The sequence below is a fragment of the Moschus berezovskii genome, chromosome 9 (genome assembly GCF_049115385.1).
Source record: "Moschus berezovskii isolate FMDL1 chromosome 9, NW_MosBer_1.0, whole genome shotgun sequence".
Lineage (NCBI taxonomy): Eukaryota > Metazoa > Chordata > Mammalia > Artiodactyla > Moschidae > Moschus > Moschus berezovskii.
In genome coordinates, this window is record NC_142468.1 from 58,546,453 (window position 1) to 58,573,395 (window position 26,943).

The 26,943-nt window shown below is 51.3% G+C and overlaps 3 protein-coding genes across 7 annotated transcripts in view; 1 reads left to right on the forward strand and 2 right to left on the reverse strand.

Moving 5' to 3' along the window:
* The first annotated feature begins 8,086 nt into the window (after nucleotides 1-8,086).
* SNX22 (sorting nexin 22) lies at nucleotides 8,087-12,182 on the forward strand. 2 transcript variants are annotated; one of them, XM_055436652.2, is made up of 6 exons: nucleotides 8,088-8,636; nucleotides 9,017-9,100; nucleotides 9,510-9,614; nucleotides 10,321-10,415; nucleotides 11,017-11,084; nucleotides 11,543-12,182. In XM_055436652.2, exons 1-6 carry the CDS (start codon nucleotides 8,325-8,327, stop codon nucleotides 11,662-11,664), a joined length of 786 nt encoding a protein of 261 aa, XP_055292627.2. In that variant the 5' UTR covers nucleotides 8,088-8,324; the 3' UTR covers nucleotides 11,665-12,182. The 2 variants fall into 2 exon arrangements, with proteins under 2 accessions (XP_088695812.1, XP_055292627.2); XM_088839686.1 differs by lacking the exon at nucleotides 9,017-9,100 and having other exon boundaries at nucleotides 8,087-8,636.
* A 142-nt stretch (nucleotides 12,183-12,324) lies between these two features.
* PPIB (peptidylprolyl isomerase B) lies at nucleotides 12,325-18,217 on the reverse strand. The gene is made up of 5 exons (XM_055436651.2): nucleotides 18,032-18,217; nucleotides 17,245-17,358; nucleotides 16,498-16,591; nucleotides 13,395-13,579; nucleotides 12,325-12,657 (listed from the first exon to the last, which is right to left on the reverse strand). Exons 1-5 carry the CDS (start codon nucleotides 18,164-18,166, stop codon nucleotides 12,535-12,537), a joined length of 651 nt encoding a protein of 216 aa, XP_055292626.1. The 5' UTR covers nucleotides 18,167-18,217; the 3' UTR covers nucleotides 12,325-12,534.
* A 2,166-nt stretch (nucleotides 18,218-20,383) lies between these two features.
* The window catches only part of CSNK1G1 (casein kinase 1 gamma 1), a 161,433-nt gene continuing 154,873 nt past the window's right edge, over nucleotides 20,384-26,943 (reverse strand). For all 4 annotated transcript variants that reach the window (XM_088839688.1, XM_055437367.2, XM_088839687.1 and 1 more), the window contains one exon: nucleotides 20,384-26,545. In XM_088839688.1, the coding sequence (XP_088695814.1) occupies nucleotides 26,528-26,545 (18 nt within the window). In that variant the 3' untranslated portion in view covers nucleotides 20,384-26,527. The remainder of the gene's footprint in view (nucleotides 26,546-26,943) is intronic.

Genomic DNA, 26,943 nt, shown 5'->3' on the forward strand with positions numbered 1-26,943 from the left:
AGCCCCCGTCCCTCCCTTCAATCTTAGACTTACACCTGTCTGAAACAGCCAGCCTTCCGTATTGTGGATGAAAGTGTGAGTAAAGAGAAACAAGGGCACTGGTTAGTGTGTCAGGACACTCACTGGGGATTCCCATAGACACTTCTAGAAACCCAAGTCCATGAAGATGGCTATGCAAAGAAGCCCATCATAGCACTGTTTACAGCTGTAAAATTTGAAATCAATCTAAATGTACAGCAGGAAGGGATTAAATGAATTATGGTACATAATGCAATTAGATATACAGTCATTGAAGATGATATACAGCTATATTCATTAGCAAGAAAAACTCATTGTTGAGTAAGAATAGGTTACAGAATTACATGTATGATATGGTCTGCATTTATATAAAATTATATATATATGAGAAGGATGTTGATTGAATTGTTAACTGTGGTTGCCTCCAGGGATGGAATTTTGCATTATTTAAAATTTTTATACTATCTGATATTGCTTGGAATTTGTGTATTATTTTTATAATCATAAACATTAAATAAAGCTATTTTCATTGTGGGAAAACAACCCACCGCATCCTTTGAGGCCTACATTCTCTGGGGAGCTTTCTTTGACCCACCCTCCCACCCTACCCTATTCCCCACTGGAGTGGGAGCCCCGGCTTCTTTATAGCTCTTCACTTAGCACTTCGCTGTCTCCTTAAAATTCTGGTCTTTCTCACCCTTGATTGTAATGTTATCTATCTCACCAGCCTCCATGGCTCTGAACTCCTTAAGATCATGGTTACTCTAGATGGATACTCATCTAGGTCCCTCCTCTACTTCGAGATTCAGAAATAGGCCTGATTTGGGGTTTGGTGGGCTTTGCTGCTGTGGGCTTCCCTAGTGGCTCAAACAGTAAAGCATCTGCCTGCAATGCAGGAAACCTTGGTTCAATCCCTTGTTTGAGAAGATCCCTGGAGAAGGGAATGGTAACCCACTCCAGTATTCTTGCCTGGAGAGTTCCATGGACAGAGGAACCTGGTGGGCTATAGGCCATGGGGTCACAAAGAGCTGGACATGACTGAGCGATTAACAGGCTTTGCTGTGGTTGGCGGAATCGGTGTTCAGTGCCCCAGGTGAGGCCTACAGGTGGGAGGTGATAGCCACCTGCCTCACTGCTTGCCCCTGATGAGCCTCCTCCCTCCCTTTGCCTTTGTCTGTTGTGGAAATGCCCCTCTGGCTCTGCTGACCAGACCTCTGGGGCAGAAATCCTCCCCACCCCCAACACCAAGGCTGCTCAGAGGAGGCCAGCTGCTCAGCCTCTGTGGGATTCATTCTGGGTCCAGAAAAAAACCCCGTCCCATCTGAGATAGGACCTTTCTCTAAAGGGATGTGACAGTGTTTCCAAATGACTGCCTCCTTCTAGCTCAAGCACTCTCAGCTTCCTCTTCCCTTATGAGTGAAAGCGGTGACGGCCACAGGGGCCCAGGAGTGGGAACATCAGCAGCCTCACCAGAAAAAAATGATGAGGCACCTGGCAGCCAGGAAATGTGCAGGGCAGCGTCCAGACCATCCTGGTAGTCCCATCCCACACCAGGACCCCGTAACAAGAGCTTCAATGTGGTAAACACCTTCCTGTGCCAGTGGATGCATGGGTGTGAAACTCACCCGGCACCATGACCCTGCCAGGTGGGCATCGTTATCTACATGAAAAGACTGAGGCTTAGAGACTTTAAGCAGCTTGCGCAAGGTCACGCCGAAGAGCTAAGACTTGAACATTAGTGTACTTGACTCAGCCTGTCTGCATCCCTATGTCCCACATCTGAAGATGGACAAGGAGGATCTAAACGCTAACCCACTAAGCTGTTTCCTTAAATGTCTAAACAAACTCACACAGCAGGGCTATCAAGGAGAAGTTACCCACCTGACATTGTCGGCATTTGCACTTCTCTGACCCTGTGAGATGCTTTTCCCAGATATGCTCAGTGTGTGGCAGGAGCTGAAGCTGGAAGACGGAGAAGCGGCTTGGGTGAGTAGCTGGGGACCATTAATGGCAGAGGCTAAAAACTACTTGCTGAGAAACCCCAGACAGTATCCAAGGCTCAAGTGGGTCGAGGGCAGGGCAGCACCTCCCTTCCAGACAGGGAGGCCTGCTGCTGTGGACACCCCCGCAGCTTTACCTGTTGTCATTAGTTCTTGGTCTTACAGCCTTCTTCACGATAAACTCCTGTGACTTGAGGGTGCCTGAGTACCTTGAACCCAGTGCCGGCACACCAGAGGGGTGATCGGTTGTTCCCCTCACATGCCACTGTAAAGGAAGTTAGGAGTTAGTTGTTGTAGGACCAGAAGAGTCTCCCCGGGAAGCTTCTGCTCCGGTGGCAGGTGGCTGGGGTGCTCTCTGCAGCTCCCCCTGCCCTGGCCTTGCATCATGTTGTCTGAAGCAGCTGCGCTTCTGTCCTGCAGCAAGAGGCAGGTGGCTCCTAGGAGTGACACTGCTGGCTGCAGTCTACCAGTCCCCTGAGAAACAGGGCACCAGCCTAACCTGGGGCCAAACTTTGCTCTCAGGGCTCGGGCAGGATGTGCTTGTCAGAGGTGCCTTCCTAATACAGCCCTGTCCACAGCCCACTTCTCCCTTCTTTGCACCTCAGTTTCCTCATCTATAACATGATGAATTTAGACTAGCTAATCATTTAAAACGTTTTAGCAGCAGACTATTTTTTTAGGTATCTACGCCAAAGTCCAATATTTACAACATAAATTTCTAAATTTTATTTCAGATGTATAAGATGTACTTATTAAGCAGTTAAGTGCTCTGGAAACTTAGAATGGACAGTTGCTTATTTACACCAACCTCTGCTTCCAATTCTTTTTTTTTTTTTTTTTTGGTTTTACAATATTAGAATATCAGGAAAAGCCTGATTACAGAGTTAGTGGTTGGAGTAACTAATAGGATTTTTGGTGTGTGTGTGTGTGTTTAAGCTAACCTTGCAACCTCAGGATACTGAAAGGAATAGAAGAGTTTGTTTTCGTTGTTTCAAAAATGAATTATTAACAATATATGGGACAAACTATGTGTGATCTCCAAAACCCCACAGTTTTGGCCTACAAAAACAGCAAATTCATCTAATTCAGTCAAATAAGAATAACTAACAGATCAAATTGCCAACATCCACTGGATCATGGAGAAAGCAAGAGAGTTCCAGAAAAACATCTATTTCTGCTTTATTGACTATGCCAAAGCTTTTGACTGTGTGGATCACAATAAACTGTGGAAAATTCTGAAAGACATGGGAATACCAGACCACTTGACCTGCCTCTTGAGAAACCTGTATGCAGGTCAGGAAGCAACAGTTAGAACTGGACATGGAACAACAGACTGGTTCCAAATAGGAAAAGGAGTACGTCAAGGTTGTATATTGTCACCCTGCTTATTTAACTTATATGCAGAGTACATCATGAGGAACACTGGGCTGGAAGAAGCACAAGCTGGAATCAAGATTGCTGGGAGAAATATCAATAACCAGATAATGCAGATGACACCACCCTTATGGCAGAGAGTGAAGAGGAACTCAAAAGCATCTTGGTGAAAGAGGAGAGTGAAAAGGTTGGCTTGAAGCTCAACATTCAGAAAACAAAGATCATGGCATCTGGTCCCATCACTTCATGGGAAATAGATGGAAAAACAGTGGAAACAGTGTCAGACTTTGTTTTTTTGGGCTCCAAAATCACTGCGGATGCTGATTGCAGCCATGAAATTAAAAGACGCTTACTCCTTGGAAGGAAAGTTATGACCAACCTAGATAGTATATTAAAAAGCAGAGACATTACTTTGCCAACAAAGGTCCGTCTAGTCAAGGCAATGGTTTTTCCCGTGGTCATGTATGGATGTGAGAGTTGGACTGTGAAGAAAGCTGATCGCTGAAGAATTGATGCTTTTAAACTGTGGTGCTGGAGAAGACTCTTGAGAGTCCCTTGGACTGCAAGGAGATCCAACCAGTCCATTCTAAAGGAGATCGATCCTGGGTGTTCATTGGAGGGACTGATGCTAAAGCTGAAACTCCAATACTTTGGCCACCTCATGGGAAGAGTTGACTCACTGGAAAAGACTGATGTTGGGAATGATTGAGGGCGGGAGGAGAAGGGGACGACAGAGAGTGAGATAGCTGGATGGCATCACTGACTCGATGGACATGAGTTTGAGTGAACTCTGGGAGTTGGTGATGGACAGGGAGGCCTGGCGTGCTGTGATTCATGGGGTCGCAAAGAGTCGGACACGACTGAGCGACTGAACTGAACATTTACTTACTGTGTGCCGGGCCCCATGCTAAAATAAACACTGGGAGTCTACACACAACTCCCTCTGGTACAGATAAGGAGCCTGAAACAAGGGTGTTGTCCAAGGTTGCCCAGGTGACCAGAGCTCCTACGCCCGCCCCCGACCCAGCCCTCGGGGAGCAGCAGTCCTGGCCCAGCCTTGCCCCTGGATTGCCTGGAGCCCAGGTCAGTCCGCCTCCGCCCGCAGGGAGGGGAAGAATCCAGCCTCTGTGCCCAGGAGCTGTTTGTTTTCTTAACGGGGTTAATCAACTTCTGGAGCAGCAGAAGTCGAGCCCGAGTCCGTGAAAGGGGCTTTGTGTGCGGCGGCGGAGGGCCGGAGGGCCGGGCGCGCGGGAGGGAGAGGGGCGGGAGCCGCGATGCAGCCCACCTGGGACCAGGCGGCCCCAGCAGTGGGTCGGGTCGGCAGAACACTTCGGCCCCCAGCTCGGTCCTTGATCTTCATCTCCAGGCTCTACGTCTGGACAGCGGGGCGAGCGTCGCCCCCATCCCTGGCGGGGCTGGTGTGAGCTGTAACAGGCAGGCGTTTCCAACATGGTCCCCAACTGGGAGCATTAGATTCACCAGCGACCTTGTGGAAAACTCATGGGATCAGACTGCCTGCCAGGCCCACACATTCCGAAAACCACAGTCAGGGCCCTACAACTTGAGTCTGGAACTTAGCTCAGTGTTCATATAGGGAGTCGGCCAACGCTTAAAGTATACAGGAAACAAACTTTTCCTTTGACAATAATAACTGCTCTGGAGTATACATCATGTCAGGTGTTCCTCTTTACAGGAAAATAGTCTCTGGACGTTGTTTTATCTCCCCAAAGACATAAAATGTCTCCAGATCCAGGATCTTGTTTTTCTTCTTTTGAATCTTTGTGGCAACCCACTCCAGTACTCTTGCCTGGAAAATTCCATGGACTGAGGAGCCTGGTGGGCTACAGTCTATGGGGCCGCAAAGAGTCGGACGCGACTGAGTGACTTCACTTCACTTCACTCATGTATGAACGAAATGCCATGCAGTAAGGAGCTGTGGCTTCCCAGGTGGCACCACTGGTAAAGAACCCGCCTGCCACTGCAGGAGACACAAGAGATGCTGGTTTGATCCCTGGGTGGGGAAGATCCTTGGAGGATGACATGGCAACCCACCCCAGTATTTCTGCCTAGAGAATCCCATGGACAGAGAGCCTGGCAGGCTACAGTCCATAGGGTCGCACAGAGTCAGACTCGACAAAAGGAGCTGCAGATTTCCTACAAGATATTTCACATCATGTGCATCAAATCTCCTATACCTGGGAATGAACATCCATTGATTTGAGACTTCTCAGGAACACCTGAAAATTGAACAAATGAATAAGGTAGATGACCATCTGCAGAGAGAGGGTAAGAGACAGAGAAAACTAGGTGTCTGCCTCTGCAGGTGGGAAGAGGATTCCTGTTGTCCCTCTGCAGGCCCTCCTGTAACCCTTCAGCAACGCTGCTCCCTTCCTGCCTCTTTCCCAGGCCTTCCCTCCTGTTCCCAGGCTTTCCCCAACAACCCACTCCTCACTACAACCCCCCCCCCCCACCATTCATTCATGTTGTCTTTCAAGCAACAAATATTTCTTCTGGGTGTCCACTACATGCTTGGGCCACGGTGGTAAACTGCTGGCAAGAGACCATGTCCCTGAGCTGATGGTACTGAATCTGGATGCCGAGTTGGGGACACCAGGGAGAAACACAATTAAAAAAAAAAAAAACAATAGGGCTTCGCTAGTAGCTCAGCTGATGTAGAATCCACCAACAATGCAGGAAACCCCAGTTTGATTCCTGGGTGGGGAAGATCTCCTGAAGAAAGGACAGGCTGCCCGCTCCAGTATTCTTGGGCTTCCCTGATTGCGCAGATGGTAAAGAATCTGCCTGCAATGTGGGAGACCTGGGTTTGATCCCTGGGTTGCGAAGATCCCCCGGAGGATGGCCTGGCAACACACTCCAGTATTCTTGCCTGGAGAATCCCCATGGACAGAGGATCCTGGTGGGCTACAGTCCATGGGGTTGCAAAGAGTTGGACACGGCTGAGCAAATAAACACAGCAGTAATACTGGAGTAAGTGCAGAGACAGTTGTGCTATAATAGGGTGGTAAGGAAGGAAGGCATCTTTGAAGGGGTGAGTTTTAGGCTAAGGATTAGAAGCTCTAGGCAAAGTGCACCAGGTGAAGAGTCAGGAAAGGTGTTACACAGAGATAAAACAGTGAGTATAAATGACCTGAGGCAGAAAGAGCTTGTTAGGTTTGACAACTGGAAGAAGGTCACTGAGGCTGGAGCCCCATACCAGAGAGGGGAGGAGAGAAAATGAGGTACAGAGGCTGGGCCAGGTCATCTAGAGCTCTGGAGACCAGGCTTGGGGGGAATGGGGGGTTTTGTTTTAAGCATAATGTAAAGCCTTTGGACTGTGTTAAGCAGAAACCTTGATAGTTGGTGCTGCTAGGTATAGAGTGGACTTTGTATGAAGGAGAGCAGCGAGAAAGAAAGGCAAGGTCCGTTAGATGTAGAAGATGTGGCAGCAATCTGGGTGGTAGGAATAGAGGGCAGACCTTCCTTAGGATGGGTGACCAAGTTTAAAGGTCTGAGCATCCCTGGAGAGGACTAGAAGTGCAGGGTCCCTGACTGGAGGGGCCCTAGAGAGCAAGGGAGGAAATGAAATCCCAGCACTTCTCCTCATGTTGGGTCATTTCCCTCCCTGGAAGTTTCAGCTTCCTGATTCTGGCCCCCTTGTGAGACGGAATTTGGGAGGAAATTGTGTAGGACATGGTACTGATGAGACCTGCTTGTCCCCATACAGGGTCCTCCTCCCAGCCTTTCTGGGGGCAGAGCTGGGATTGGGGGTAGGGGGCTTCTGCTCCAGCACTGCAGCACCTCTGCACTAAGGAGGGAGGGAGTGACCCCATGGTCGCCCAACCCCAACTGCAAAGACAGGTACTCTGCTTGCTGCACCTTCCCACCATGAAGCCTTCTGCTAGGTATGAGTTCTCGGAGGCAGGGGCCTCCCCTTCCTCCATTGCCCCCAAGACTTTCTGGGGAGAAGTCAGTGGAATGAAGGCTTGTGCTGAATGGGACAGCTCCCTTATGGGGGTGGGGAAGAGCTCTGAGAGCTGGGAGCAGAAGCCCCTACTAGCACAGGTGAGAGAGTTCTGGACTAAATCCTGCCACAGACCCAGAAAGATTCCGCCAGAAGAATGGGCAAGAGCAGTGTAGTGTCACCTTCCACAGTCCTCTTCCCCATCCATCGTCCTGTGCATCAACGCCACCCACCTACATCTCCAGGATGAGCTCACAAACTGCCATTTTCTCAAAATCTACTCTGCTGAAGGCTTAACAGGGATGTCTCACTCAACGTTCCTACACTCTCCTGAGGGAGGCATATTATCCCCGTTTTGCAAATGAGCACAGAGATACACAGTTGAGGAAACCCATACTGTCTGCCTTGTAAAGCAGAGCCTTTGTCCCTGCACTGCCTCTCCCCAACCTGATGCAGGTTTGGGATCAAAGATGATTGAAATGGAGGAATGGATTTGAAAACCTAATGAATGGTGAGTGAGTGAGTGAAGTCGCTCAGTCGTGTCCGACTCTTTGCGACCCCATAGACTGTAGCCTACCAGGCTCCTCTGTCCATGGGATTTTCCAGGCAATAGTACTAGAGTGGATTTACTTCTCCAGGGGATTTTCCCAACCCAGGGCTCGAACGCGGGTCTCCCGCATTGTAGACAGACGCTTTACCGCCTGAGCCACCAGGGAATTCTGGGGCATGTGGATGCTGGGGGAGAGGGGGAATCAAAGCCAGCGTGCGTCGAGGTGGAAGGAAGGAGATGGAGTGGCAACGTGGTCCCGGGGAAGGGTGTGAGGAACTCAAGGGACGTCCCTGGTTGGTCTGGGCCCATCCTCCCTGCTTGCCCAGCATCCATAGGTGCTTAAAATCCTTAGTAGGCGTTCAAACAAGAGCAGGTGAAATTGAGCTAGCCCGAACCCTGGCAATCACTGGGCACGCGATGAATGTGGCACGTTGACAAACATATGTTCTCTGCTGAAAGGTCCCCAGGCACAGCCGCCCCACTAGGCTCAAAGGGCCGCGCCCGCTTCCAGCCGCCGGGGGTCCCCCTAATCGGCCCCTTGCAGGACCCGGCGGCGCGCGGGAACGCCCGGGGCGGGGCCTGCAGGCTCCAGGAGGCGGGGCGGCCCGCAAGGGTCCAGGGTCCGCTTTCCGAGAGTTTGGCTGCGGGCGGCGCGCGGATGCTGGAAGTTCACATCCCGTCGGTGGGGCCCGAGGCCGAGGGCACCCGGCAGAGCCCCGAGAAAGGCCACATGGTGAGCAGGGGCAGTGGATGGGAAGGGGCGCGGGGACCCACCGGCTTTCCCCGCGCCGAATGCAATGGGGACCCCGCACTCCGGAATCGGGCGCCCGAGCGCGGCGGCCCAGACGGTCAGGGGACACCCTGTCGAGGGTCTCTGGGCCGCTGGGGTTTGCTAGCCCTGCCGACGGCAGTCCCGGCCCCTGAGGGACTGGCTGCACCGGGCAGAGTCCCCGAGCGTGTGGGAGCGTGGGAGGGTCCCTGGAGAGCAGCGGCGCTGCCAGGCCGCTTTGTGCTTTGCGGGCCGAGGCTGCGCTGGGGGCGTCGCCGGGAGCGGTCGGGCCGCGCCCTGGCGCCGGGTCTAAGGCGCACCCGGCTGCCCGCCGGCGTCCGCAGGTGTTCCGGGTGGAGGTGCTGTGCCGCGGGCGCAGACACATCGTGCAGAGGCGCTACAGCGAGTTCCACGCGCTCCACAAGCGGGTAAGGCTGCGCCCACCACCGACCCACGGGCCCCGGCCCGGCTCCTGCCCAGCCCCCGGGGGTCTCTGCCACCCCCATTACCTCCCCAGGCCCAGGAGAGCTCAGGTCTTGGCCACAGACGTCCCCGCGGGCTGCGGAAAGGGCGCCAAGTTGGGCAGGTCCCAGCCTGTGCTCTTCGTCCCCTGGACGGCCGGTCTGGCGTCCAGGCTCTTGGGGGCGGAGGCGGGTAGTTGGGGGCGCCTCTCGCACTTGTCCCAACCGCCACTCACCACGCGGGTGTGTCTCAGGATAAAGCCTGAAGTTTGGGGGTGATGGCGACCGGGAGGACGGGGGAGGGTTCTTGGCTGGGATGAAGCGAGCTTGAGCTCCACCTGGTTGCTGTGATCGCACCGTGGTAACCTCCTGGCAGATCAAGAAACTGTACAAAGTGCCGGACTTCCCCTCGAAACGCCTGCCCAACTGGAGGACCAGAGGGCTGGAGCAGCGGCGGCAGGGCTTGGAGGCCTATATCCAGGTTTGCGTGGGTCTCAGTCAATAGGACCAGAGGGGAGACCCAAGCGGAGAGGTGTGGGACATGGGGTGATGGGGACCCATATTTATTGGCCAATACTTTAAGCCTCAATTTTCTAAACAGTAAGGGGCTCCTCCTGATGGCTCAGTGGTAAGGAATCTACCTGCAATGCAGGAGATGCAGGTTCGAACTCTGTTGGGAAGGTTCCCTTGAGAAAGGAATGGCAACTCACCCCAGTATTTTTGCCTGGAGAATGCCATGAACAGAGGAGCCTAGTATGCTACAATCTATAGTGTCACAAAGTCGCACATGATTAAAGTGACTTAGCACTCACGCACAATGGGTCTAAACTTCCCTCTCTGAATTGGTAGGATTGAGTGAGGGGGCCAGCAGACAGGTGATCCCAGTAAGATGAAGGCTTGTTCTCTTTTCCTCCAGAGTGAGATCCTGTACTGCCCTCATGATAAGGGTGGAGGCCCTTCCCTGCTCTCCCACAGTTATGCCCGATTACAGGCCAGGCAGGCTTCATGGGCCAATCTGTGTAGTCACCTGGGGTTAGTGCTCAGAAGGGCTTCTAGCTTGGTTTAATGCTCTGCTCTGGCTGTCTTGAACTTCTTTATCGGAAGGGCCCCAGGTTTTCATTTTGCACCAGGCTCTGAATATTACGCCGCTCAGTCTGATTACAGGTTTCCTCTGTTCTCTTCTCCAGGGCATCCTATACTTGAACCAGGATGTGCCCAAGGAACTACTGGAATTCCTGAGTCTTCGGCACTGGCCCACAGACCCCAAGGCCAGCAACTGGGGGTGAGCATCCATCCCTACAGGGGCTTGGCATGGGAGGGGCCCCAGGGCTGGGGGGCTGGGGGCTCTCTGCAGCCAGCTGGTGAGGAGGCCAAGCCCCTTTCCTTCTCATATCTACCAGGCCATGGCCTGGTCCTTCCTCTTTGAGACATGACCTCCTTGGTCATTTTCTTGACCCAGTGGAGGGGCTGTTTTCTGGCACACCTTCGTTACTCTAGCTGCCTCCGGAACTGAGTCTGTTACAAATAGAAGCAGCAGTCCCCTGGGAGGTGAAAGTCTGGGCTTCCGCATCTCCACCTTTGCCTCAGGCTCCCCCAGGCAGTTCACAGCCACTCTCTTCAGCTCCCTGGGGGAGTGCCTGCCTGGCAACAACAGACAAGGCCAAGTCTCCATCTGCCCTGGGCTCCTGCTGCCCCCTCGTGGCCACGTGCTAGGGCCTCACGCCTCCAGCCTGTCCCTGTGGTCCAGGTTTTCGCCTTGGTGCCTTCTACCACTGCCCACTTTTCCCCTGTGGGTCCTTGGTGGTATCAGTTCCTAGCCTCCATCCAACCCGAGATTTTTCTCTGCCTCCGTCTCCACTGTTCATGACCCCTTTTCTTCTTAGCTCGCAGCTGTACCACCGGCCTGTTGTCAGCTTCCTCATGGATCCTTACAGTTGCATCCCATCCCCAGGTGAGATGGTTCCTCTTGACTTATAATCCACTTTTAGGGCCCAGGTAGCAGGGTGGGAGTGAGGGTGAACTTGGTATCTCTCAGCTTTCAGGACCCCCGGGCAGCTTCTCCCTCATATTGCCCTCCTTTGGGGCCACACCTCCTGTAGTCTTTGTATTCTGCAGGGAGCAGACATGGTGAAATGAGCTTGGCTCCCCTGCTCTTCATTCCTCACCAGCCTGGCTTTACCATAGATGTGAACAGAAAGTGAACTGGAAATGCCAGGGCCTCATTTGGGGTGGCTAACTGCTACCTGCTGCCTTGGCATGGACTCCTCCAGTTCCCGGGAGTGGGGAAGGGGTGGTGGCAGTGATGTGGAGAGGTGCCTATGGGCAGGAACTCAGGGAGCTGCAGGCCACCCCACGCCTTCTCTTGCCTGGTGGGCCCTACCCCTTCCTCCTGTTTTCCTTCTGTCCCAGAGCCTCTGCCCAACATGGTGGTGTATGGCGTGCTCCAGGGCCTCTATGGCTTCGATGCCAGCGTAGCTGAAGCCCAGCCAGAGGCCGCCCGTCACCCTGCTCCAGTGCCACCGACACCCTGACCAGCGCAGAGGCTTTTAGGCCACCTGCCAGAACAATCATGTGCCTCAGTCCTCAAGCTGGGTCACCCTTGGCCTGGACCCCAGGACTCACCAATCTCCACCCCTCTGGGCTCAGAACTCAGCTGCACTGGTATCTGAGGTAGTGGAATCCTAGAATTTAGGGATCAGTGCAGGGACAAGAGAGAGTAGGGAATCAAGGGAGAATTCTTTTATAATTTTCACAGCCCACCAATCTGCCTGCACTGCAGGACACTCAGGTTCAGGAAGATCCCCTAGTAAAGGGAATGGCAACCCACTCTAATATTGCCTAGAGAATCCCATAGACAGAGGAGCCTAGTGGCCTATAGTCCATGGGGTCGCAAAGAGTCAGACACCAGTGAGCGACTAGCACTTTCATGAAAAGGTGCAGGTGCATGGCCTCCCCTCCTCCTAGTGTAGGAGGAGGGGAGGGCATGCAAAGGTTGAGGCTCAGTAGCTGGCAAAGTTTAGAAGCAAGTGGCAGAAGCTCCCGCTTGAGGTTTTCTGCACAATACCTGGGGAAAGGGTGCTGGCACCCAAGGCAGGGACTGGCACCACTGCCATAGGAGCCCCAGTTCCAGCTGGCGCTAGACTTGGAAGGAGGTGCTGAAGGACCCAGAACCCAGCACATACACAGATTACTAAAAAAAAAACACCATTTTTTTTATTGGTCAGTGTTGGTAGGAGTTTGTTACAAAACTAGGCCCGTGGAATGGGAGGGGAGGGGCCCGCCCCGGAAGATGCCAGCCCTGGGGCCAGCGCAGCACGGAGCCCTATGGCGGGCTGTCTTCACCCCAGGAGGGCGACAGGGCCACACAGACGGTTGCTCAAAGGGAAGAGGTCCCTGGGGCCCTATTCCTTGGCAATGGCAAAGGGCTTCTCCACTTCGATCTTGCCGCAGTCTGCGATCGTCACGTCCTTCAGAGGCTTGTCCCGACCATCGGTCTTGGTGCCCTCCACCTTCCGTACCACATCCTGGGGAGGAAGGCAGAATGTCAGGTCTGCCCCGCTGGGGGACAGGCCCCAGAGTGCAGCTGGGAGGGCTGAGACCTACACGTGAGGAACAGCGTACAAACCGAGGCACCAAAATCCTAGGGGCGTCATGACTGGGTTCCCACTTGGGTCAGAGAGAACCCAGCTTTGACGACAGGAGGATACAGAAGTTTTGATCCTCTGAAGGACCACCCAGGCTGGGCTAGGGGTATGTTGGGGGGAAAGGGCGGGGATGGGGAGTGGGTACCAAGTGGCTTCTCCAGGACAGCGTGTCCAGCTGGCCCTGTACAACTAATGGTGGAGCCAGGACATGACTGTCTGAGTGACAGGATGAAGCAGCTTTATCTGTGAAGCCTCAAAGGGGTCTCCTGGTCAGCCTCTGCCTGGAGGAATGTAGAATTTGGGGGCAAGACTTCCCTGGTAGTCCAGTGGTTAAGAATGCACTTGCCCAGCACAGAGGGCGCAGGTTCAATCCCTCACTGAGAAACTAAGATCCTGCATGCCACAGCCGAAAAAAGAAAAAAAAACTTGGGTGCCACAGAGGTAGGCTGTTGATTCACAATTCACCCCAGATTTGCACAAATAAAAACTGGTCTGAATCTTTATGTTCCCTTCTGGGAAAGGGATAAAATGTATGGATCCCCTGCCCTGGTCTTTGTCAGATCTCAGTGGGGTATGGGGAGGGTTGCCCAGGGATAGCCTCAGCCCCCTAAACTCACCATGCCCTCTAGAACTTTGCCGAACACTACGTGCTTGCCATCTAGCCAGGCGGTCTTGACTGTCGTGATGAAGAACTGGGAGCCGTTGGTGTCTTTGCCTGCGTTGGCCATGCTTACCCAGCCAGGCCCATAGTGCTTAAGCTTGAAGTTCTCATCAGGGAAGCGTTCACCGTAGATGCTCTTACCTGAGAAGAAAGAGTAGGTCAGGGAGCTAGGGTGGGGGTGGTGGGCAACAAAGCAGATCTTTGGGGTGAGAATTCTAGAGGCCGAATTGGTCCCCAATGCCAGGCCAGGCTCCAGTGGAGTACAAGGACACATGCACCAGTTTCCCACCCACTCTGGCCCTGGAGCCAAACCGTGGTGTTAACCAAAGTGGGGCCTGAGGCCAGGCTGAGTGACAGTACACTCTGATGTGAGAAGGTAGCTTTACCGCTTTCAAGGCACATATGAGAAATGACCCTGGATGTGGCCTCAGAGGCCTGCCGTGGAGGCTTTAGTGGAGAAGAGATGCTGGGCAGGATGCAGGGGGCAGAGGAGGGTAAGAACCCTCCAGAAGAGGCCTGCGACAGCTGACCAGCTTTTCTTCCTAAGCACAGAAGATGCAGAGGAAGCTCCAAGCAGGAAGAGAGGAGTGGGGGGGCTGCCATGTGTGTTTTGGAAAGTCAAGAGCCTCATGGACAACTGAACCCCAGAATAAAGGTGGCTCTGAGTGCGTGTACTATGTCTGTGTGTGGAGGGCCCGGGAGCAAGACAGGAGCCAAGAGCACATGTCTAGCCACCCCGACCTTCCAGAGACCAACTTCAAGCCCCAAAGCTAGGTCCAGGGGAAAACACTGCACTCTCCTCGTCCCTGTGAGAGTCACACTGCACCAGAGGCCCCAAGAAACCCAGCAGCAAAGAAGTGATTTTCACTTTGTTTTACCCAACACCTTTCAAATTTATTTGCATACAAAACCTTTTTCTCCTCCTTCATGCCTCAACCAGACAGAAAGCCTCTTGAGGATAGTTCTGGATGGGAGCAGCGGGACCAAAAATAAGCTATTTTTATGTGTATTGTGAAATGTAAAAAGAAAATTGTCAACTCTTTAAGAAAAAAGATTCCCACGTAAGAATCCTTTGTAAAACTCAGCCAACTGCAGAATTTTGACTACTGCTCCTATCCAAAAAACCCCCAAACCTACATACTTAGCTCCCATCACTCTCCCAAGATACAAGGAGTCCCAAACTTCAAGGGACACCAAAGGTTGTAAACTCGACATACTCTGTCGTCTTTCTCTCCAGACTTCAGTCGTTCTCTTGACATACTCCCCTCTGCACGTTGTCAGTGCTGCCCTCACCCCCACCGTCCTTTCTTCCCGTGCCCGCTCCCCCCACGGCAATCACTGCTAAGGCTCAGAGTGGGAACAGTGTGCCAGAGGACTGGTGCAAGCATCTGACTCATTAAAAGAAAAAAAAACCCACCCCGTAAGGCAGGACCTAAGAGCCCCCTCCTCCTCAAAGATAATGCAAACAAGATACACGAGATACCCTCGCTGGGAAGCAGCAGTGCTGGTGTTCAAACCAAGGTGGTCTGGTTCTCGAATCTCTGCTCTTACCCTGTAGGAATCCTCCCTGGGTTCAGGCTCACATTGCTCGAAGCAGGGGTGGTTGTACCAACCCCCTGCCAGTCTGCTGCTCCTGCGTCCATGTCCTGAATCTACCACATTATCCCTCAAAACTCCCCTGCCATCAGGCCTTGCTCCCATTCAAGTCTTCAGCAGATCTTCACTCTATGGAGGACAAAGCCCTGGGTCCTGGGCCTGGCCTGCCACTCTGGGCTCCTGGTGAGAGCCCCACTTCCATCCTCCTGAGCCACCTTCAACCAAGCCCCTGCCACAGAGCTGAACACATGCCTTAACCCTGCCTCTTCCTTGCCCATTCAAATTCTCCCCAGTCAGGACCCAGCTTAAATCTTCATGTGTGCAAGCCTATTGTTCACCTTGGCCCAAAGTGGGCTTCCCTGGTGGCTCAGACAGTAAAGAATCTGCCTGCAATGTGGGAGACAATTTCAGAGTCAGGAAGATCCCCTGGAGAAGGGAATGGTTATCCACTCCAGTACTCTTGCCTGAAGAATTACATGGACAGAGGAGCCTGGCGGGCTACAGTCCATGGGGTTGCAGAGTCAGACACGATTGAGTGGCTATCACTTTCACTTGGCCCAAAGTGAGTCCTTCGAGGATGGCTGGCTTTCCTTACCACTCGCTGGGCACTGCACGCTCAAACTCTCACCTCACCACCCCCAGCACCCACAACTCCTGACACCTAACTCTAAAGACGAGGAAACTGAGGTTCGGAGGACTTGCTTGCCTGTGATCACAAAGTGAGAAGGTGGCAGACACGCAACAGTGTGTCACTCCATGAGAACAGTGCTTTGGATCATGTCTGCTTGTCCTTCTCATCCAGCCAACTACAACTTACATCCTGTGTCACTTTCCCAGTGATTTCTCCTAGTTCTTCCCACCTAAATGATAAACAACTTGAGGACAGAGCATGAGCCCTAAAAGCTGTGCCACAGCCTATTTGTGACTCTTCAGGTTCTGGAAGTGAAAGTGAGTTGCTGTCCCGCTGACTTTTGTTTTGTTTTGTATCCTCAGCACCCATCACAGAGCCTGGCCCAGTCAATACCGATCAGCTGGGTGAGCTGCAGCCGCGGTCTGAGAGAACGGCAGGCTGTACACCCAAATGTGGTGACGCTTGCAGGTTAGTCCAGGGTATCTGTCCGTCCTACTGTACAAAGAGTGCAGGGGTCAGACTGGCAGCTCTTGTCAAGTGCTCTCTGGTGAGAGACTGCCAAGGAAAGCAGTTTCTCTCAGTCCTCTTGGGGCCTCCAAGGTCACCACACGAGCTCTGCATATCTGGCCTACAATCACCTACAGGTGTGTTTTGCTTTTCTTCCCTCCCCCCAGCAGGTACTGTGGCTAGATCAGCATGTCGGCCAGCTGTGCCATATCCTCCTACGTCTGCCTGAAACCCATTCCTCCCTCTCCTCTGTACTGGGTTCCCTGGCCCTCCCGCCCTGGGGGCTGCCCTGAGACACCCCTATGCCCAGAAGCCTTGAGGTTACCTCCAGTGCCATCTCCCCGGGTGAAATCTCCACCCTGGATCATGAAGTCCTTAATCACACGATGGAATTTGCTGTCTTTGTAGCCAAATCCTTTCTGGAAAAAGGGACAGGAAGGTGAGAAGTGGCATGAGGCAGACACTAGAGGGGCCCTGCAGAAGAGAAGGCCCTGCCGCAGATCCGTCCTTCAACGTGCCACTGGGTGACTAGAGACCAAAGTCCAGGCCGGGAAAGGCGAAGATCCCACATTCCTTGGTCTTTATACAATTCCCCTTCACATAATGCCTCTAGCTTTGCTCTTTCACTTCCTAATCTAATCATAGGAAGAGATGCAAAGAAACTGACAGAAAAAAAAAAATTACCTGCTGATGCAACGGGAAGCTGGAATGCAAACTTTCTTAAATGAAGAATTCAGTTCCTTAAAACCTGGAAAGCCTCTCACTCTGGTGCAGAGGTCACAAGCTAGTTTCCCCAGATGTTTCCTTTAGTTACTCAAAAATGAATAACCAAGTTCTCAAAGATGAAAAATTTTCTCCAAAAAAAAAAAAGAAAAATTCTAATTCTGGATTTAGTTTTTAAAACCCTCACAAGACACGATACTCCTGGATTCCCAGGGCCGGAGGGTACAGCTGGTACTCTGTGAGGGCCACTGCTATGGGTGGGCCATGTTCTGCAGGTCAGTTTGCTGTCAGCCCTACTTGCCAAACTTCACTGCCTTTGAGTTTGGCTACCCTGCCTCCAGCCACTTACCTCTCCTGTAGCCAAGGCCACAAAATTATCCACTGTTTTTGGAACAGTCTTTCCAAAGAGACCGATGACCACCCGGCCTATATCTTCATCTCCAATTCGTAGGTCAAAGTACACCTGAGGAAAAAGGCCATTTAAAACTTAGCATCTTAAAAGGGATCTTCCTGGGGAATGAAGGGCCAAGAAACTACCCAGAAGATGATAGAGAAAACAGAACCATATTTTAATAGCAGTGTTTCTGCATCTGATTTTGGTGGCGACAAAAACCCCACGAAAATCTAATGAATGCTCCATATGTTAGTTTACACTCTCTTTTCACTACTGGGTAACAACTTTTGCTCTAAATAAATAATGGGCCCAGATTCTAAAAATTAACATAAAGAAGGGAGCCCAACCACACCACTCAGGTTTAAACTACATTGCTGTGCTTTGGAATTGGAAGTGACTAAAATCTGGCCTAAGAAGAGAAAGGACTAACAATTTGGCAGACACGATCTTTCACCATTTCCCTAGCACCAGGGGTATTTGCAAAGTCTGCAAGCCCGGCTTCAGCTGGGCATGCTGGGTCAGGGCCGGGCGATCGGGGAGGGTCCGGGTCATTCTCCAGTCTGAATGCGTGAGGATCGCCCAGGTACCAAGAAGCCACAGCAGGGAGACTAGGGAGGGACAGAGCCAAAGCCGAAGACACCCAGGCCCAAGCTCTGGACACATGTAACCAGCTGGGCCAAGGCCTGAACACTGGAGGCGAGGGCGGGCCTCGCCAGGCAGGTCCGGAGAGGGGAGGCCAGACCTTGACAGTGACTTTGGGCCCCTTCTTCTTCTCATCGGCCGCAGATGGTCCAGGCAACAGCAGGAAGAAAACGGAGCCCACGACCAGGGCGGCGACGAATAGGACCTTCATGTTCCGCTCCGAAAGGCGCAGCATCCACCGGGAGAAGGTAGCGATGCCCGGGCGCCGAGGCCGGAAGAGGGTGGGGATGCGGCGACGTGTGACCCAGCGCCTCCACCGAGGGCATCCGGGGGGGACCGGGGCTCCTGCAGGACTCCGAGAGGGAGGCGGGCCCCATTTCCCCCCCTCTAACTTGGCGCCGGATGGTAGGTCTCGACGCGGGGCGGAGCCCGGCTCGCGACTGGGGCGGGCGGAGACGCCGGCTCGTGGGTGGCTGCCACGTTACTGCAGCCTCATTGGCTCCGCAGCTCGCCGGTACCCATCAATGGGAAGGGATCGGCGGAAGGCGGCACCGCCTCCAAGAGCCCAGGGATTGGGCTGCTGAAGACTACAAGCCCCAGCAGACAGAGCCCGTGGCCTGCCCGGCCTTTATGGGCGTGGAAATCGTTTGGCAGTTGGTGACCAATACTTTAGGTTAGGAAGTCTGTGGATGGGGCAAGAAGACACTTTTCCTTGTCCGTGTGGGCCAGTCAAGGATTAGTCACCATCGAATTGGGTTTGAGTGTGATAACCTTCAAAAGCTCAGGGTACGTTTGTGCCTACGCACCGTATAACCTTCCCAGGTGGCTGAGATGGTAAAGAATCTTCTGCAATGCAGGAGACCTGGGTTCCATCCGTGGGTCGGGAGAATCCCTTGGAGAATGGAATGGCACCCACTCCAGTATTCTTGCCTGGGGAATCCCGTGGACAGAGGAGCCTGGTTGCACACTGAGAAAAATTGTTTACCAAGCTAGTTTTCAAAGCAGCCTTTCTCCACAAGAGGAACTAATGCTAAAATAACCTAAAGGTAGCCTTCTTCCCGGAGAAGGCAATGGCAAGCCACTCCAGTACTCTTGCCTAGAAAATCCCATGGATGGAGGAGCCTGGTAGGCTGCAGTCCGTGGGGTCGCTAAGGGTCGGACACGACTGAGCGACTTCACTTTCACTTTTCACTTTCACACATTGGAGAAGGAAATGGCAACCCACTCCAGTGTTCTTGCCTGGAGAATCCCAGGGACGGGGGAGCCTGGTGGGCTTCCGTCTATGGGGTCACACAGACTCGGACACAACTGAAGTGACTTAGCAGCAGCAGCAGCAGCAGCCTTCTTCCACCAGCGACCCCCACCCCAACCCCCGACTTTTGGGGAAAAAATAAGCTTGATGGATAGACTGCTCTCAGTATGAAGTTTTTCTTTCATGATTTTTTTTTTTTTTTTATTAATTTTGACTGTGCTGGGTCTTCAGTGCTGCGCAGGCTTTTCTCTAGTTGTGGTTAGCGGGAGCTTCTCTTAGGTGAGTGGGCTCATTTCGGTAGCTTCTTTTGTTGTGGAAAAGGGGCTCTAGGGCGTGCAGGCTTCAGTAGTTGAGGGTCCCACGCTCTAGAGCACAGGCTCAGTAGTTGTGGCGCATGGGCTTAGTTGCTTGTCAGATTTTCCCTGACCAGGGATTGAACCCGTGTCTCCTGCACTAGCGGGTTTCCCTGGTGGTTCAGCTAGTAAAAGAATCTGCCCGCAATGTGGGAGACCTGGGTTCAATCCTTGGGTTGGGAAGATCCCCTGAAAGGGGAAAGGCTACCTACTCCAGTATTCCGCCCTGGAGACTTCCACGCGCTATATAGTTCCTGGGGTCGCAAAGCGTCGGACATGACTGAGCGACTTTCACTCCCGCTTTGGCAGGCGGATTCTTTACCACTGAGCCTCCAGGGAAGCCCTCTAATGATGATCTTACAGGTGTTTTTCATTAGTGAGGAAGAACATTTAAGTAGTATTGAGTAGTAACAGAAAAAACTGGAACCAAACAATCTTGGCCAGATTGGTGGTTGTTTTGTGGTGTTTATGCACTGGTGATTTTAGATTGTTACGCAGTTACATCATAGTTACACCTTCTGTCTGTATAGATGTTCCTCATTAGCAGAGCAGAATTACAAAGCTGCCATTTCATAGTTGTTTCAGAGATCTTAACTTCCTGGTATTCTAGCACTGAAGAACCACAGGGATACAGAAACTACTAAGTGATGAATGTCCAAATTCTTCCAGAAATGTTTATCTTTAAAGTGACGCACTGGCTAGGGCAATATTCAACCCAAGAGAATGATGCAAGAATGTGAAAATATTAGGCATTATTTTCATTCCTGGAGCCTTCAATCATACTGAAGTTAGTCCTAGCTGGATTCTTAAGTTACAAATGAACCAGGAGAGGTTAAAACCAAACCAACCAATCAAACAGGCAAAATTAGCCAAGAAAGGTAAGACATTTTATTTTACATACAAAAAGGGTGCAAACTGAGTCCTTTCCTCCCCAGACTGGAGAAGAGGTATACTTAAAGATCACATTTGTGTTTTCCATGGTGCCCTAGGAAATGGGCTACTCTGAGATAATATCAAGGCCCGTTTCCATTCACTTCAAAGAAGGCTACTTCCTCCGCAGAGGAGTTTTTACTAAATGATGTACAAATCTCTCTCCTGGAGGAACCATTTCAAATACACCTGAAATTGACATTCATGTTTAAAAATACTACAAGTTTCATTTTCACAGCTGAGCTTTGCAGACCAGTGCCAGGGTTTATGAAACAATATTATGTATCTAAAATAAAAGGTTAAAAAAAAAGGCATTTAACAATAATCACATCCACACATCAATTAAAACTGATTTCCACAGCTGATTTATACATTATCTAGTCTTAAAAAAAACTGCAATCAACATCCCAACATCTTTTTAAAAGTACAATGGGCAAAGATGTAAGAAACAGACAAAATAATAATATAATAATAAATTAGAGCATGTACACATCCAATGGGAATTGAATCAACATTATTTTCCATAGGGGGGGAGCTTATAATATTTTTGGTTTCATTTTTTTCCTGCTGTTTACTCTTCTGCTTGATAAATGGGGCTCATTCCCAGAGCTTGCTGCTACAGTAGAAACTCACTTGTTTCTTGTTTACTTCTGAAAATATTCAGCAACACATGATCCAGCAGCCTGGGCTGTTTTTTTTTTTAAAGGTGGCCTGTGAGTCTTTATGGAAATGAAATGGACACAGATGAGCGCTGGCATGTGCAAACACACACACACACACACACACACACACACACACAGACATACAAATGCAACCACACACACCCATCTGTATAGTCCTCCCCTTCCCCCCCTCCCCCCCACCAAGAAATGGCTCATCTTCCTGAGACATTCCTAACAGATTGATAAGCCTCTTAGAAAAGCTTTCGGTGTAAGGGCTGGCCTGGGATTTGGTCTGGAGCTCATGAAGGGGAACACTGAAAATGTCTCACCTGCTCTGAAAGAGGGGACTTGCGGGAAAGGGGCAGTCAGGACAGATGTCCTCTTGTGTGTTACTGGGACGACTGCATGGCATCCCCGCTTCTTACCATGGACAAAGGTGGTGATGGCACTAGGAAGATGATCATGAGGAGTACAAGAAGAACAGCAAAATAAATTCCGTCCACAGAACTGAGGTTCTTTTATAACATGGAGTTTGGTAACCAAACTAGAAATATACGGAGTACACGTTCACTTTTTTCCTTTGTAATACAAGCTGAGCTACAAATACACATTAGAGTGGACTTCCTGGTTGCTTTTTTAAGGAAATCTGTCAACTACTACTGTCTATATCCAGGGAACCTACTTACTATTTTGAATACAATGGGGAAAACTTTTGCACTATCACCTGCAAAAGGAATTAGGAAAAACAGATTTTTAAGACTGCTTAATTGATCAAAGATTTCCAAGATTCTTTACTTGTGGCTAAAACACTGCTTAAGACGCTGCAAACCCTCAAAAGGGCCGTTTCCTTATTCATAAACAAAATCACTCCCGTTCCCCACTAAAAAACACAACCCACAGGCATCCCATTTTCATTCCCAGCACTTCGTAAGGAGGAAGACTGGGAGTCACTGGCTGTCAACCTCTAGGCAGGACCTTCCTGGAGCCCTGGAGTCGGCAAAAGCAAGAACCCCAGAGGAAAGTGCCTGTCGCTCACGTCAATCCAGATGGGGTGCCGAGTCATCCTGGCCCCCTAAAGGTTTCTGGAATTCATCTGCCCACCTTGGATCAATGGTGGGGATGGTGGCAGTGGCCTAGCAAAGGCAATGCTGGCTGTATGGCACTGCAAGCTCCTGATCTGAGAAATTCTAGCCCTAACGTGGCTCTGACACTGGAGACAACATTGGCAGAGGAGTTCACTGAGAATGAAATCTGGTGTCAATATGGAAACAGAAGAGGTAACTGGGACAGAAGGCAGGTAGACATGCATTAAATGAAAGATCAATTTCCTTAGAGGAGATACTTTCTAGGCTGCCATGAAAGCACTTATTTTTGAAAACTACAGGCCATGCTGCTCACTGGAAGAGAGACGGGTTGTCTTTTGCATAAAAAAGGTTAAGGCTATAATCTTTAGTAACCACTCTGACATAACGTCACCCTCACTTATTTCTGACAACAAAAGTGGTTACTAACACTGAGGACCAACACTGAATATGTACTCCCAATGTACATTTCCAGTGAACTAAGTTGGAAGGTACTTTCGAGGCGATGGACACCTCTTCTGGCTAATGGCAGGGGCTATTTCTATGAACTTGGAATTCACTGAGAATGAAAAGGCAATCAATCCTTCTCCTGGAAAACTCAGAATCCCGCTATCTGCTGTTGCCCCTGCATCCCAAAGTACAGCGGGGCTTTAATTGAAGGCCAACCTAGTCACCTGATTTTGTACCTTCCCAGACCCTGTTTCCTCCTGGACAGACCACAAATGGCAGGAGCATGTTAACAAATGCAGTTATGAGAGCACACTGCTGCTGGCATGTGTTCCATCCTTGTGGAGCCATCTGGAGTGAGATCACTGGGGAATACCAAGGGATGCACAGGAAGTGGTTGACCCTTACGTGCTTAGACTGTACAGACATGGTCACGCTCTGGTCACAAGGGAGGACCGTTTACATCTTGGCGGATTTCTGGCCTGCTTGCCTCGATCTGTTCAGGATGCAATGCCTGAAGGATGGCAGGGCTTGGGAGAACCCCGGCTGTTTTTAGTGCTTAATGCTAACTCAGCAACTACTGCATCAGTCCTGAAGAAGACCCCTAGATATCACGGCCGTGAAATGGGGGAAGTACACGGACTATGGAGCAAGCGGATTTGGGTGGGCATTAGCTGCAGGGAGTGCCCATGCCAGAGGACCTGGCTGAGAAATGGAGGTAAGCAACGACAGCAACAGGGCTGAGGAGGCAGCCCTGATGGGATGTGCTGATGGGGAGGGAACTGATGGCCAAATTACTCCTTCAGTTCAGTTCAGTTCAGTTCAGTCGCTCAGTTGTGTCTGACTCTTTGCGACCCCATGAATCACAGCACACCAGGCCTCCCTGTCCTTGCTGCTGCTAAGTCACTTCAGTCGTGTTCGACTCTGTGTGACCCCATAGACGGCAGCCCACCAGGCTCCCCCGTCCCTGGGATTCTCCAGGCAAGAACACTGGAGTGGGTTGCCATTTCCCTGTCCTTAGGTACTCTTTTTAAAAGATCACAATAGAATCTCTCAGGGGTCTGGAACCACCCTGGAGTGCCAATGGCCCTGGGAGGATCACCATTACTTGGCATGCCAGAAAAATTTGGGTGTTTCACTTTTGTTATGAAAAATCAAATATCTGATAAGAGATTTGTGGGAGGCTGAGGGTGAGAATAGTGCATTAGGAAGAAACCCCCACGAATGCTCAGGCTCAGTCCCGCAAGAGCCAACCTTTAAAACAAACTTAAGACCCCCCAGAAGTCATAAATCCAGCTTCAAGAGGGCCCGCCCTGCAGCCAAGCTGGGAACTACCTTTGCTTTCCTTGTGGAAGTGGGGAGGCACTTAGTGGAGTATGGAGGGCCAGGGATGCTCCAGACTTCGCCACTTGCCCTTGCCCTCCCTTGAGAAGCAAGGCCTTTTCTACACTGGGATGTGGAAGTTAAAGATTCTGTACAGGAAGTTAAGAGTTACCCAAATGCCAAATGAGAAACTACCTAAGTTTCAGTGACAGTGCCTGAACCACCAGCTAATGTCAAGGAAGCAAACCCCAATATTCAAAATTCTTGTGGGGAAGGGGTGTGTCCCTGCATCTCCCAGCCATTCTGTTTTATTTACAGGAAAATTTCTTTTAAAAAATGAAAGATCACAATCTTTACATAAGCTAGGCAAATTTGAAGCCAATGAAGTGGTCTTTCCTAGCCAAGGCCCAGTGGAACAGAAGAGAAGCCCAGTAACTCTGTTCCACGTAAGATACATCAAGGACCTGTCACGGAAAATATCAACTACCAGAAAGTAAGCCCACACCCTCCAGTCCACAAGACAGCTCTACACTTCAAGCCGGAGGCACTACTATGTTCCCCAAGCCCCCAGACTAAGTCACCAGTCACTCTCCCCCATGGTTAGCTCTCTAGCCCTAGATACAAGACCTCATTCTCTGACCGGACTGAATCTTTTCTCCTCGATCATCTCCGGAATGAGAAATCACTACTTGGATAAGTCACTCAACTCAAATGAAAATCAAAATGAGGAGATTAACTCCACACACTGATGACTTTCCAAGCAGTGAATGAGGAACTGAGACCCTTCACGGCCGCACGTCCTGTGTCTATAGCATGGGGGGCGTGGAGAGTGGACGGGCGAGAACAGGCTCTAGACATGCAGCTGTCTCATCTAGAAGGAGTCAATGTCCAAGTGAGAAGATGACTTCACACCTTTCATTGCGGTCTCCTTTCCCCTGGAATTTTCCAGCACCAACCAGCCCTACCTTCCGGTTCACTTAGAGCCCCATGTACTGAGTCCTAAGCCTGCTGCTGTGGAGCTGTTGGGAGAAGATCTGCAGATGCTTGGTTTCTAGTAAGGCAGGCAGGCCAGCCCAAATGCTGTAACCCATCTACTGGGGCAGAGAGTACACACCAATTTTATTTCCTGGCCCCTGCAATGAGCCAAATCCTGAGGTTTCCTCTGGCAGTTGGAAGGCAGGATCACTTTCCTCCTTCTTGTCCACTAAGTGGAAATATGGTGGTGGCTGTTTCATCACTAATTTTGTCCCCCAAGTCACTAAAGAAGTCACATGGCTATCTAGTTGGAAGTCCCTGGCAGTGGAGGAAACAGATATTTCCGGTTTTGTTAAACATCTCCTTCTCTGGGATGAACTGTCTCCTCGTTGCAGTCTGGCTTGGCCGGCTCCTCCCACATGCTGGAGAGCGGGGCTGTCCAAACTGCAGGCTGATGAGGTCAAGAAGCTCTGGGAGGGACATTCTTCAGCAGCCGAGAAGACGAATGAAAATTCAAGTATGTTTCCCTGCCAACCTGAGTGTTCACTCAGAAGGGCACAGAGTTTGGCTTCTTCTCTTCCGGGTGCTGCAGACCCCACTCCTTCCACGGAGAATGTCCTCTGGACCCATCTTCCCTTTGCATGGCTTGGCTGGCCCCATCCCACTCCAAACAGAAAAAAGTAAAAAATCCCAATATAACCAGACACAATATGCATCTGCCATGTTTTTTTGTGTGTGTGTTAAAACAACGATGACAACGAAAAAGAGGGGGAAAAAAACAACTAAAAGTGCAATAAAGTCAGTCTTTTCCTTTGCTTAGAACAACTTGCAACGTTCTACTACTACTGTCTGGAGAAGAGTTCACTTGTCAAGAAAGCTGAGCGCCAACACGCAGGGACAGTAGACTGCAGATTTCTCACAGCTTGCGTGCTACAGTGTAACTTCACAAGAGGGAAGGAGGGAGTAACCTGCACCCCACGGCCAGCTGGGGGTGGAGGCTGCACAGGCGCGGAGAGGGGGCTGCGCCCGCCAACACACCGGGTGGGCGGAGGAGGTCCTTCTCCAGCTCGGGCCCTCGTCTTCCTCCCACCTTCTTGGCCACACCCCCAGCCTCTGAAACTTCAGCAGAAAAGCCTTCAGCTCATTAGCTTGAGTGCTGGAGAGGGTTGAGGGTGGGGCAAGAACCAGGAGTAAACTAAGGGGTGGGAAGAGAATAGTAGTCCTTGAGTTTCTGTGAATGACACCTTCACTGTAAACAATAGGAAGGAGAGTCAACCAGGCAGCCCCGAGGGCAAGCAGTGGAGGACCTGCGGCTCTGGGACCCGCTCAGAGCCTTAGGCAGGCAGGGGTGGCCGCTGACCCACTGGGCCCTGGCTGCCCACACTGGCTCCTTCTGGGGGCCTCTGTTTTCTTCTTTTTGGTTTGGATCTCCACCCTCCCCCCACAGAGGAGTCCCTTCCAATGAGAAATGGCAGGAGCTGCGGGTGCAATCGAGTCAGAGTCCCCAAGGCCTGAGGACTCCTGGGAGGCACTGGTCACTTGTGGCGCTGTGTGGTCTTCTTCCTTTTCCTCTTAAAGAAGCAGCAGCACCTGGAGCACAAGAAGGTCACAAGTCAGCCTGCAGCTGCCCACGGCTTCCTGCCCGCCTCTGTGGACTGCACCCACCCGCAGGGCCGCCCACCATCTACGGTGCACATACTGGAGGCAGTAGGCAGTGTCTGCCGGGAAAGCCAAAGGAAACAGCTACTTTACTGCAAACCCTATCATCGAAGGGCTGCAGGCAGGGCAGGGCTCAGGCAGGCGTTTTAGAAAGGATGAAGAAGGCTTCTTTCCTAGCCTAGTCTAACACCTCAACCTGCCATCTTTCTTTACACTGAACTAAGGTTGGGGATCCTCAAAGTTACACTGTTTGCCCCTTAATACAGAAGGCAAAATTATATAATGCGACTTTAGTGGTCAGCGGGTATGGAAGCTAAACTAAGGCCAAA